At 35.6% G+C, this 14,549-nt stretch overlaps 1 protein-coding gene across 1 annotated transcript in view; it reads right to left on the reverse strand.

The window, feature by feature from the left end:
- Positions 1-493: 493 nt before the first annotated feature.
- Positions 494-14,549, reverse strand: part of LOC121734473 (COUP transcription factor 2-like) — a 139,139-nt gene continuing 125,083 nt past the window's right edge. Inside the window, 1 exon segment of the mRNA XM_042125085.1 lies at positions 494-1,443. Within this exon segment, the coding sequence (XP_041981019.1) occupies positions 1,169-1,443 (275 nt within the window). The 3' untranslated portion in view covers positions 494-1,168.

Consider the following 14,549-nt stretch of genomic DNA (forward strand, 5'->3'; position numbering starts at 1 on the left):
CCTCTGGTGCAACCCTACCTAAATATTTACAAACTGTGAATTTCAATTCAAAAGTTCATTTTGATAAAACTTTCCATTCTAATGATAAATTATAATGATAATAAAAATCATGTTTATTTTTTTATTTAAATAATTTTAATCAAAAAAACGTCAGTAAAACGCCAGTTTATCGATTATTTACAAATGCTCTTTGAATAATATAATTTTATAAAACTTATAAAAATCTTCAAAAACTTTATACAATTACAATATCTAACATCAACATTGCACTTCTAGTATTATTGCGTTTCAATCCAAGATTGCTTTTGTTCGTCCATTTTGAATTTGTGAGATCGCCATTTTGATAACAGAGATTCCATTTTCAATTTTTTTTTAATTTTACTTACTAACCTTGACGTGAATATTGCTTCCTATTGCCGCTCTCAGAGATATTTAATGTTGATTAAACTTCATTTTAATGACGAGTTTGACAGATAATGTACGTAACTTATGTCAAAATCTTTATTTGCTTCATTACAGTTAATTAATTAATATTCGTCTCTGAGAGGGATATTTAAGTAAGTATTTAAGAAAGAACAAAGCATTGCCCATTTTCCTAACTTTTCTTTTAATATAAGTACCTAGATAAGTTGTTTACAAACCATTTTATATGCTTTGTGGTATTTCGGTATAGATTCGGTGTTTAATTTACAGTAAACGTTATCTGCGAAGGGCCTGAGATAGGGCGGCGAAGTTTAGGGCAACTGTAATTTATATGGCAGGGTAAAGGGCTGTTTAGGTAACGTACCTCGGCCCTTAACGATACAAAAAGCGATATCACACATCCAAAACAACAAGAAGAATATTGTCAGAAAGTCAGAGCGTAGAAAACATGCCTCTTTCGTTATCACATTAAAATATATTACAATAATCTTTTATTATTTACAATTAAATTATCTACTACTATATTACAGAGGAACAAAAACACTACAGTTCATTTGTCACATTCGCGGTCCTTGTCGCATTCGCGGTCCTTGTCGCACGTCTTGGGGAAGAAGGCGGACGGGTCAAACTCCCTTCCATACTCCTCCTGGACCTCCGTGGATGACGTCACAGCCTCCTCCTCCCGATACATGAGGTAGGGGAGGTAGGGCGCTGATCACGCGGCCAGCTGCCTCCACATCGTATGTCACATGGTCGCCATATAGGGCCAGGAGAAGGAGCTTCCCGATAGCAGCATATCCCTTATTAGGGTCTCGATGGGCGTTTTGCCCACTAGCCTGACGAAGAACAGCTGTTCTATGACTTGAGAGCTGACTGTTCGAAGCGAGGGTAGCCGGAGGAGCAGCTTGCCGAACCGGGTGGGTTGGTTGGGGTACTGCGTTCGACAGTACTCTTCTAAAGCACACTGGGACTTCTCCTGGAGACTCTCTATGTGCGCCACGTCGGAAAGGCCGCACGCGTCTGTAAAGATGGAAAATTGTTTGTTAGTGAAATTGCCTTAAGCTCTGTAAGACGAGGAATGGTTCCGAATTCCAGGTCACGTTTGTACATCTGAACCACCTAAAAACTAGAAGGAACTTGTATCATAAGTCTAGTTGTTAACATAGCTTAAATTGATATTTTGTTTTCCCTTTAAGATTGTACGACTAGTTATTAATAATTATTATTACAGATAAGTTGAAAGTGCGAAACGTGAAGTGGTTTTTTCATTCTAATAATTTATTTTGCTATCGATAATATTAACAAAAGAAGATATTTTGTAACTGTAACTGCAGATGAAGATATTCAACGATTTTCGCTACATTAAATAATTTCACGTGATTTTTAGGAGCTTCTGTGTGATTGAATACGTAACAATGAAATATTATTGGAGGGTTCTGTATATCGACATTTTTTTTTAAAACATCAATCTACATAAACAATAATTGAATGCTGAAAACGTCTCTTAACCTCCAAGAACCCTCAAAAACCTTTTAATTAAAAAAAATGCACTTTTGTAGAAAAGTATTTTCCTCACGAACATAATATTTAGTTACGCCATGACATAAATCACACCAATATCAATTCATAAATAGAGAATGTCAAACTTGACACCTTAAGCTAATTATGACAAAAACATAACCAATAAATCACCTGATGGCGAGTTCGTTTAATAGAATAATAAATTGGTATGGACAATTATCGTGTTTATGTGAAATAATTGTGCTGACACACATACATGTAAATTACATGTCGCACGCGCCCACAATAGCGACCTAACTGACAATTACTTATGTCATTAGCAGCGAAGTTTTGCTAGCAAGTAATATTGCCTAGGTTTCGATAAAAACCCAGTATGTCAGCCAGTACTCAAGACGTATGCGATAATGCCATAATATTGACGTACTAGTGTGCCCATTGATGAGACAAGTGTGACGTATTACAATGGGTCAAGATCCTAACAAAGTCATTAAAGTCAATGAACTGGCGTATATTTTGGAACGAATTAACAGTATTTCATCATAAGCACTAGTCAGTAACACTGGGTTTGAATTCGGAACATGCCCATTGTTACATTCTTGTCAGTTGTCAGACGTAACGTAAAACGCCGTTAAAATCGCATCAGGTTTAAGACAGATGAACTTTAATTTCATAATGTCATATTTACATAATCTTAAATAATTACTCGCATTCGCGAGATGTTCAAAACGAGTTCCATCACAATAAGATAATCCTTCCGGTAGAAACAGACCCTTGGAAATAAAAATAATAGCCCGTAAACTGACGCAGACCGCCGTAATGCGATTACGGACCCCCATTTAGATATTGTGGCAAACATTAATATTTTTTATTGCTACACCACTGGCAAAAATTACGGGTGGGATGCAGTTGTGAAAGAAGAAGAAGTGCTGTTTAGTAAATAATATTATGGCGGTTTAGAAGGCAGAAGCGTAGGTGAAGTCAGTTAAGCTTCGTAACTGTTGTGGTAAATAATGAAATGTTGATTTGGAAAATATGATAAATTCATTTTCTTTTATAGATGCTTTACGATTTTTAATAATTTCACCAACTTCTATTCTAATATTTAAAATGAAATCGTATTCATCCAACAACCAGAAATAAACTTTATTCGCAACCGATGTAATACTGAATTGTTTTGCTCTCTAATGTTATCTGAAAACCCGCGTATGTGTGTGTGCGAAAAAAGCGGTCTAATATGAAGACGGTCATAATGTAATAATTACCGATAAAAAAAAAAACACAATTCAAACAATTAGAAGCTCAACCAACCGTTACATAATGGCGTCGTCGTAATCGGAAATATGATCTGTAATTAAATGTTTAATGATGTCAGTTTAATTGAAGTCTTTAAAAATTACAACCACTTGGACTAGGACACGGAAGCGTTAACGGAGACGGTCAGCAGAAAAGTATCTGATTTGTTGCTTATATGAAAACGCCTGACCCTTGCGCCAAAATTAGATTATCGCCAAATTACAGCAAAATCGGCTCAACGGTTTGGCCGTGAAGAGGTAACAGACAGACAATTTCGCATTTATAATAATATACTAGATGCCGCCCGCGACTCCGTTGCGCCAAATTTCGTTGATCGCGCGGGAATCGTACATTTTTCCGGAATAAAAAGTATCCTATGTCCTTCTTCGGGACTCGAAGTATCTCCATACCGAATTTCAGCTAAATCGATTCAGCGGTTTGGGCGTGAAGAGGTAACAGACAGACAGACGGACAGACAGACAAACACACTTTCGCATTTATAATATTAGTATGGAAGTATGGATGATAAAGGACACGTTTTAATGAAAATTGTAACTGTCACAAATATATATTTTTTAATTCTAAATTTTTTCTTCGTGATTAAATTACTAAATAGAATGGTCCTATTTGGCAATAGGCATGGGTCCGGAAACTAGCCCTTCGAGAATATTTTCGCATGTGGTTTAGAACAGCTAAAAAAGCTGTTAAATAATAATAAATAATAATAATACCTAATAACTTTTAATGCTGATGATATTTGTTCACATTCAAAATTCATCACGTCATTTCTGTGATGCACGTTGCACTGTGCACAGTTTACATTGTGTAATGTAATTAAAAAAGTTATCTTTTAGTGTACGAAACGTTTCGATATTATTTAACAGTAGGTACAGTGAATGTACCTACGCGTAGGCGTGGCGCCTACCTGGCAAGTGCATCATATTATACATCAAGAGATTTTTTCGAAATTTTAATCACATAATACGCGTATTAACTACCGACTACCGAACTATATCACAGTTTTGCTGTCCCTACACTGACCTATATAATAGAACGCCTCTATCAATTCTAATTCCTCGAGCCTCTGGGCGCTGCTGGGCCGCGCTGACGCAACCAATTGCGCTCACTTGCGCTAATTGCGCCAGATGTTCCACCTTCAGTGACAGATGCTCGTGACGTCACCACCTAGGCTTAAGCCTACTTTAACAGGTGTGACGTCACTTTTGTTACATGTGAAAGCCTGGATGAATGCGTGTAGCCTCAACACCTTGCGAGTTGCGTGGTTAGGCTACGCGGTCTTCGCCTTATGTCAAGAGCTTAAGAATAATAAATATGTAAGTTTTCAGAGCTTACGTTTAGGATGGCTTAGTGGTTGTTCATGAAACAGCAAGGTACATAATTGTTACTGTTATGAACACGAGTCTCGAAAAGACTTAATATAAAAACTTCATTAAATAGTTAGTACTAGTAATAGAAATACCAGTTAAATACTACGGCAGTAAATTTAAATGAGATAACGATATAGGACAGTGGTGTGATAAGTTGATAACAAAACATGTCTTCATGTTATTTGCCCAGTATAAAAATATATTGTTTGCAATCAGGATCTTCCTTATTCGATAAGTCTAAGATCGTATTTGGTTTATTATAGAGATAATTTTAAACAAAGCTATTTATGATGTGAGTCTACAATAAGAGAAATACATAGTCAATTAATCAATATTGACTTTGTATTCTTTTATTATAAACACGTGCAAATCTGTTTATTTTAAGAATGGATTGTAAAGATAAAACAATGTTTGACACGGTTTTTACCATAAACCTATCAGTATAATATATTAAGTCTATGGTTTTTACATTAAAAAAAACTATAAATCATTGCAATTTTTCGGCCATTTAAAAAATATAGACGTCACATGACGTTGACAGCTGACGTGGCGCGGGGCGGCGGTATTTAACCCCAAAATGGAAAGGTGGTCAACACGGGAGCTGATCTTTGGTCGAGGATCACGAGGATCGCCCAATACCAATTAACCCTGCGCCGCCGTCGTCACAATGTAATATAGTTTAATTGGTCCGACCCCGATGCACAGTCGACTTAATGAATGAATGTTATATACCGTGTTCCTTTTATCGTCGTATGTACACGTGACTGATCTGTGCCTATGATATGTTGTATATTTTTTTTAATTTTTGCCCAAGACGTGGCATTCTATTTCTAAAATTCTTGCAACCGCGAAAATCGTAGCGCCTAACATTTTGTCCAATTAGATTTCTATAATGCCCGGGCCGCACCTGCCTAGTGCTTCGTGCTTAAAACGATACCATTGGACGATCTGCGTGTATCGTCCAATGGTATCGTCTCATAGCACAAAGCTTCGTTCGATAGACGCATGTGCGGCCGCGGCATTAGAAGATTTCAGCAGGCTTACCATGGTCATAAAATGATGGATTAACAGAGGAAATCTGTCAGTTTCTCCGCAAAAACTGACAGCATTTCTATTCTTTCGCATTTCTACTGTGGCCATGCTAGGCATAGAAGACAAAATATAAATCCTACAACGTCAGGAATCAATACTACACTGACCGCCGCTCAAATTCTTCACATTTCTCCACCAATTTATCGAGTACCTATATAGTCTCGAGATACATAGTGAATCAGAGTTGCAGCAACAGTATTGATGTTGGTGTCAACAGATCTGACCCGCTAAATCAGCGCCCCATCAGCCACAATCAGCGCGGCGCCGACATGGCGCTGACGTCATACACAATGACAACGTCAAAATGACATGCCACGAGGCTGATAAAAATGGCAATACCATAATAAAAAAGAAAATTGCAGACGTCTTTTTCCCAGCTTTTCCATAAACCTACTTATAAAGGCTCGAATACATGGCAAGGCCGACCACATATTATACGTTGAAATCGATTGAATCCGGTTGGACTGATATCAGGCCGAACTGGCTGGACTCATGCAAACACGGGAATGCACAAAACGAGTACAGTCAGTTCGGCCTGCGATCAGTCCGACTAGAGTCGATTGGCCTATTCGTAAATGCATGGGAACCTTATGGCAGGATTTTAGACCGCAAATTATTTTAAAATTAAAAATTAAATTGTCGCGGATCAAAATCGGTTTTGATCTTATATTTTTAGAAAGTTATACGCGAAGGATCATATTATTATATAAAGAATATTCTTTTCGATAAAACTATTTCTTTAAAACGTGATCATTATTATTTAAATGAACTTAATGAATCTAAATTCCATAAGTAGTGGGTATCTTCAATAAAATCTATAACACTCTCGATTGTCCTGTTCGCGGTTCATTACGACTTATTGGTACACTCCCCGACACAAGTGTTAAAGGAAATACATTTTTATTTAGTGTAAATTATATTTAAGTAGATATGTATTAGATAGAACTATTTTTGGTAATAAAATGTTTTACATAAGCTAGTTTGAACGAGGTTGCAGCCTTTGTCTGATACGTTTGAAAAGTCCCTTGACAAACAAAGATCGACGTGTAAATAAAAGATTTTACCTAAGACGATATTGTCATTTATAGTTTTTATAAAATAATTATAACAAATAAAACACAGATGCTTTGAATAAATAATAAAATGTTTAATTCAGAATAAATAGTGTCGTGATGAATATCATCTTCCAAAGAACTTTAAATTTTTACCCATTTTTTTTCATCGTTAGGTATATTGCATAAATTAAAAGAAGTTTTTATAACGACTTATGTCCCCGACTGTACACTTAAAGGGTGATAATAATCGGGCACATTAGTGAGGCCCGCATCGATCGTTCGTTCGTTCTTCATTCCTTTCGTTATTTTTTATAAAATAAAATAATTGCCGCTTATTAAATGATACATGCGGGTGTTAATGGATTTATGAGGGGTTTACATCGGACACGAAAAACAATTGATGATTGACTGACCGAGATTGTAATTTAATCGGTCATTGACTTTGTAAAGCAACGTATCAAGGTAAAGAAAATATCATTGTTTGGCGTAGGTTACCTAATTCAATATGTAGATGTTTTTGTAGCCTAATTTACTTGTAAAATTTTTTACCATTTTAGTGGTAAACTAAAAACAAACGAACAGAAATATTACTTTCTCCAGAGCTTTGAAATTAATGTCATAACTTATAATATTATCGATTTAGTTCCAAGAGTAGAAATTTTTGACAGAAATGAGAAAAATTTTAATTTTCTGGTCCGGGATAGCTAGCTTATTTCGAATACTTAGGTAAACAAAAATGAATGAAAGATAATCCAAGTAAACAACAAAAACGTCCTTTTGCGGGCTAAAAGCGGCTAGTTTTTTTTTCTATCTCCATCACGATTCACGACAAAAGCTGTAGGCGTACGGCAGATGTTTACATATCCCAGAAGAATGAGCATTAGTCTCACAATAGACCTGGCCATAATGCCGACCGAATCTTATTATGAGGCGTATTCAAAGAAAATATTGAATTATAATATTCTTACAGGATGTCAATACCGAATGTTGAACGTTGATTCTAAATTTAAAATTGACGACAATGAACTACTTTGCTTTTTTATCATTCTTTGGAATAAAACACACTGTGTCTAAACTCTTAATCGAACTTATTTAGGTATTCCTCGAAAATTAAGTTCTTTATTCATTTTAATATCTTCTTCATTCGTTTGTTCATTACAATGAGTCCATTATATTTAGAAAATGGAGCAGCCTGTATACAAAGGCGCCTATCGTAATCTTTACGAATCGGAAATGGCGAAACAAATTTAGCGGCGACAATGGGACCCGGTGTTGTCAGATTCCAATCTTAGGCACCCTTCCTTATCACGATGTAAGATGTACACCTTAATAATGTGTGCTTTAAATAGCATTGTATGTTAAGACTTAATGCTGAAAGTTATGACAAAGAATTGTTCGAATGTGAGTAGACTATGCTAACATTTAAAAAAAAAACATTGGATTCCTTGTGTGTTGTGGAAATAGAGGTTTAATCGTTAAACCAAAGCAGGCTAAAAAATCAACCCTAAAATAGTTGCTATTTTCGGTCAGACCACAAAAATGGACTAGATCCATTTCTGTGGGTCAGACGCAAAATATGATCTCGTGCGGAGTTTTTTGTGATGAACATGATTCAACTTTTACAAGTTTATAACGATTATGTTAATGTGAAAATTGAAATTACTCAGATCTATTACAGCTGACACAAAGAATATTAAAATTAACGTTATTTTCTATTGATTTACGATTTTTTTTATCTATTTCAATGATGGAGGCAGGAGCCATTAACCTTTGAATTTGAGAGTAATAAATTCCAAAATTCAACAATAATACAAATTATAAGCCATAAACACGCGACAAAAAGCAAAGTTCGAGGAAAAAAATTGCTCGCCGAAATACGGTACAACATTGTACAGTTGTCGATAAAAGGACATTAATGGTGCGAAATAGCATTAAATGGCGCGAAAATAAAAGAGATGACATTTGTATTGTGTATCAAATTTTTTAAATAAACACCTTTTGAGTGGGCGGGCGAGCGAGTATTTGTAAATAGGTTTTGTTGCTGGTCACAATGGATTTTTTCTTCGCGGGCTCTTTGAATAACTTTGACACGTGCCTCAAAAGCTGATGAGGCCTTTGATATGGAATTTGATCTGATCAGAAGAATGTATTATAAATATTATTCGAAAACTTGCAGTCACATGCATGTGAAAAATATTGCGTTAGTAACGTCAACGACCTACACAGCTTGCCATAATTTTTATAATATCCGATTCTATATATCTAAAGATCTTTGCCAAATTTCAACAAATTAAAAAAAAAAACAAAATGTCACGTGAAAAGGCGCGAAAGTGGATTTCATTGTGAGGTTATCGTGCGATCGCCGTGACATAAACAACGCGGCGGGTGGCTACCACTTTACGAGCTACACAGCTTTCGCGGCTACCGTCGCGTCGCCCGAGGTACTGAGATATTTATTCGGTAATTAATTGTTGCGGGATTTTTTGTAAATAAGACGTAGGTATAGTATTTTAGGGTTAACTACGTGCGCGTCAATTTTTTTATTTTCGTATTTTTTTTTAAGAATGCAAGATTTTAGATACCAGTTTTTTATGGCATGGGTAATGGTATACCGTATACTATTATGGACTATCTAGTCATGAATGCCTATTTACTAAAACCATTTTAGAAGCCTTTACATACAGTTATAATCTTATAGAGCACCAAACACGATTCACCAACATAATTTTCAAACATTTTGCATCAAACTCATGTAAAAAGTTAAACTTTGCGAACAATGATGCTCCAACAAAGCGTTTGCAAGTGGGTCACAGTGTCACACCGGTGTTACAGTGTCAGAGTCACCGGTGTCAGAATGTCAGAGTGTCAGAGTGTCAGATAGGTCGCATAAAGACCTTCCGGTCCGCGTCAGATCTAGATGTCCGGGCTACGATCAGATTTGAAACTATGAATTATGTAATTGAAAACTGTTACTGGTTTTACCCTACTAAGGTCAAAAGAAAGGATAATGAATGGATATGTGTGTATGATTATGCCCTCGTTCTGTCTAAACTAGTGGTCCTATTAATAATGTCAATTAATTTGTTATAACGGCATTAGTTCACAATCTCTTTTATATTAACTTCTCATTTTGGTTGAGAGTTATGCCAAAATTCCGGTCGGCCCTTTGGTATTTTGGTTTGTTTTTTACTCAGATTTTTGATATAATACATAATGTACGTTTATAAAAATATTATAAGTGTTATTTTTCCCATTATAGGACGATAATATAAACTTTAACTTAAGTTTATCTCAATAAGCAACCGTTAAAGCAATCTAGGGTTTCACACGGCCGACATAGGCCGGCCAGCGCTTGGATGTGCCGGCGAAATATCAACACAGCATAAACTCATAGGGAATTATCGCTACACCTAACTGTTATTTATTGCACGATTACAGATAATGTTTTATTTAAAAGTGAAAGCAATAGAGATTTGAAGTCAGGGGCAGTAGAAAACGTAGAGACTTAGAGAGAGTCTTTTACAAGTACGAAAGAAAATTATGTATTTCTCTTCCTTTCTTCTATTTGTGTATTTGTCAGTTTTAAGTATCAATTTGTAATGTATTGAGAACTAGCTGTCCCGGCAAACGTTGTTTTGCCATAAAATGATTTTCCCTATTTTCCTGTTTATCCTTGAAGTTTTTTCTGATTTTTTTTTCTACAGACCTCACAGAGCCCGAGACCTTTCCAACGAATGCAAAACCGTGGAAATCGGTTCGTGCGTTCTGGAGTTATAGCGTCAGGCAAGAAAATCCGACTTATTTTTATATATTTTGATTTATATATATATATATATATATATATATATATATATCATGTTTTGTAAAAAGTAATTACGTAAATCCCGATAAGTATTTCATCCCGAATTCTAGAGCATGTACTCCACAAACACTTTATATTCTACACTCATTATAAAATTATCTAACTTCCTCATTGATATATTGATGTCAAGTATTATAAAATGAACGTTCTATTAGTGAGAGCCTAAACGATCAATTTTATTGTGCAATATAATTGACAATAAGATTGAAAGGTGGGCGCGTTCAAGACCCTGGACGGTCAATAATATTGCACAATACGTGAAAATTGTTCGTCTAGGGGCCCTATTACGTAGCTCAATACTATACTTATAGGGCGCTTGTCCGATGCACCTATTCTTTACTATCACTGATACTAGTAACGAGGCTATAAAGTCTAGATCAGTGGTACTCAACCTTTTTTCATACGTGCCGCAAACACGTTTTAGCCTCGGTGTCGCGGGTCGCAACTAAAATTGGTAATTACTAATTACAATAAAATTAAAAATTTTAGGCGAGATCGGAAATACCAATAATATGCGACTTAAACTAAAATAAATTAATAACAAAGATTCATCAGATGATTCAGTGCTTCATTCAGTGTGATTTTTGAAATTGGGAAAGCTACACCAGCTTATTCAGATCTGGCTTGTCGCATGCTTACTATTATTATTTATTACGATGAACGAAATTCAAAATGTTTTACAATTATCTTTAATTTTACGCGAGCCACTGACAATGACGTCGGGCCGCAGGTTGAGTATAGCTGGTCTAGACTGTGAGAGCGAGAGAGATGTAGTGTAAGCGAGATGGGTATAGGAAGGAGGAATTAGCCGGCTAACGATAGAGTAAATCACAGTGCCCTCTAGATTCCAAACTCTTTAGTACCACAGATAAAAGCTAAACGTATGGGAAAGATGTGAACGTATTTGACAGAGATTTGAGATTACTTATCAAGATGCAGCATGGTCCATACTAATATTATAATTGCGGAAGTGTATCTGTATGTAACCTCTTCACGCCCAAACCGCTGAACCGATTTTGCTGAGGAGACACGTTGTAGGCGTATGGATCACTTTAAGTTTATAACTTCGAAAGCTATTAGTCATTATTAATATTTCAATACTAGAGGGTGTACAAAATTTTTATGTAAGTATTTTTATTTTGTAGTAAAATTTTAAATTTTCATTATGAAATTTTAGTAAAATTCTCGCTTGAAAACAGTAGCTGTTGATAAAATGGAAAATTTCAATTTAAGAATATTAATTATTCCCCCGCCAGATGGGCATCGTCTCATTTGAATAACAAAGAGATGACCGCACGGAAAAACGAAAGATTGACGCGTGCAGGGTTGCCAGGCCTCATAAAACCGAACACTGTTTGGCGTGTCCGGTCTAGGGAATGCAAATCGAGATTAGGCTCAAGCGAGATCTCGTGAGATTATGAAAAAAAAAAACTCGCGAGATCTCACCAATTAAAAATGACGCTTTGTTTATGACGTTTAACTATGCTCAAGTATAATCTCGCTAAATAGCCGAGACGCAAAAACGACATCTCTCGTGAAAGATATTGCATTCCCTATAGTCCAGTCGAAATTACAGAGCGTCGGGTTTTTGTAGAGCTTTGGCCTTTGGATAAGTCCTGCAAAGGTTTGTCCGGTTTTTCGGTTTGGCAACCCTAACGCGGGCAGAGTGAGTTGCGCTACCGTGTGGGGTAGCCCGCGGCTGATTAACATCTTCCCTTAATGTTTATGTACCCGATTGTACATACAAACTTAATTTGGAATATTTCTTGAAACTTATTTTTGACACGACTGTACTTTAATCTATGTAGAAATATTTCTATATTAACGAACTTGATTTGTTATATTTCTTAAAAGTTAATGTTGATAATAATCATATGACTGATAGTGTACGTGTACCGAACGCACGCATCCTCTCGGGGCTGATGGCCAGACATCCTAAGATACAGTATGAAATTTTAGGAAGCGTTTCTGCCGCTGATCTGCGCCGATATTTCATACATTTTGATGTCAGCGTTGTAGATCAGCGCTACAATAAATTAATCTTCATATTGTGTCATTTAATATATATTATATTGCTTAAATCATTGTTGACACGACTGTACTTCACTCGATGTAGAAATATTTCTATTCGTTTGTGTACGATTTATGTACAGTCACGTGCAACTTTGATTTGCGACATCTAGTTTATGCGCGGACATTGTTACTCACTTTGCAAGAAATCATCAGAGCTGATAAGTTTGTACTAATATCAATAATATGTATTCTGTGCTAATAGCAGCTCTGATAATTAATTAATTGTGATAGCACAATAATTAATGTTAAGTTGCGAATTTAACGGAGGTAGAGGAAGTTTTTTAAATTTTACACTGACGACTTGCTTCAAATTTTATAATATGACGCATACAGGCGAAATCACAATAATTATTTCAAAATCAACCAATGCAGATGCGTTCAAATTAACAAGTTAGGTAATTAAGCGATTTAAAATTATCAATGCGTGTCAAGCTAAGTTCAAGTATAACAGAACTGGTGCACCGTGCAGCACCGTGTGTAATATTACATGGTATCCACTTAACCCCACACTGCGAAATCCCAAACAATGCGATAAAAACGTATTTGACGCGATCTCGAATGACAAAGGAGTGTGGCACTTTGACATTTCGCGATTTAATCACGTACGAGAGCGGCAGAGGGCGCTCAGCTCTCTTGACACCGATCTCTCGAGCCCTCGCCGCCAGATTATTGTGCACGCGCGGCTTGACAGGTTAACTTTGTGGATTACCCTCTAATCAGCACTTACGCTGTTTGTTTGCCCCGGACATTCGAATAAGGTGGTAAATTGATAGCGTTTACGAGTTTTAGGAAGAAGAACAGTTGAGGCCTGTTAATGAAGTAAAATAGGATGTATTTAACGTCGTGATTTTCATGCAGAAATGATAATACATAATTTGTTTGTAATTATAATGATTTGACTGAATGCAGTTTTTAGATAGAAAAAAAAATATCCAACCTTTATAATATTATATTAAAGTGCAAAAGCTAAAGATGAGTCTCACTTCTAGACAGTCTTGTATATACAAAATATATATCAATATGTTAGGTGCAAAGGTAAACATTAGGAGCAGGACTGTACACGGAACGGGCGGCGACCGCGGACCACAGTTGCTAGGGTTGACACTTATCGAATGTAAGTTACTAACTAATGCCTAAACTCTTATTGGCTTTTGTTATGTGCACAATAAATGGATTCTCTGATCATTAATTTTTAAATCTTTGTCATTTCTGAAGAACTACTGAACAATTATTATTAGAATAATTGACATATTTTTGTAATGTTTTAACCAAATAAGAGCAATTGTAGTTATTGCTACAAATGTTTTACCTTCATTTAATATTAAAAAATAACGTTATTAATGTGCAACTATACAGAGTCAATGAACACTTTAAAATAATATATTAAAATAAATTGTGGCTAGATGATGAATTTGTGACAGCCCTGAGTTTTAACAATGGGGTGAGAATCATACATGGGGCGAATGTGAAAAAATCCAGTTCAAAAAGCCACCACGATGTATGCCCAGACTTTCGTTTCCCGATTGTGCCCATTGTGCGATAAGAACGCGTTTTAATCTACTGTCTAATACTACACTGTGATGAATTAAAAAGTTGTATGGTGTAAAATAAAAACAAAATATAGAGAAAGAGTGTATAATCTTATGAAGACTTAAGAGTTTTTTTTGTGAACTGTATTAAAATTAAAATTTAAATATATTTTATATATTTCAACATAAGTAGTATGTATAAATGTGTAGTATGTGTTAATAAGTATTTTTAGCAACTACAAAATGTGAAGTTAAAGGGTGAATAAATTCGACCCTTGAGTAACACTATTCAACAAAAATAATACAAGTAAAA

Source organism: Aricia agestis, chromosome 15 (assembly GCF_905147365.1).
Source record: "Aricia agestis chromosome 15, ilAriAges1.1, whole genome shotgun sequence".
Lineage (NCBI taxonomy): Eukaryota > Metazoa > Arthropoda > Insecta > Lepidoptera > Lycaenidae > Aricia > Aricia agestis.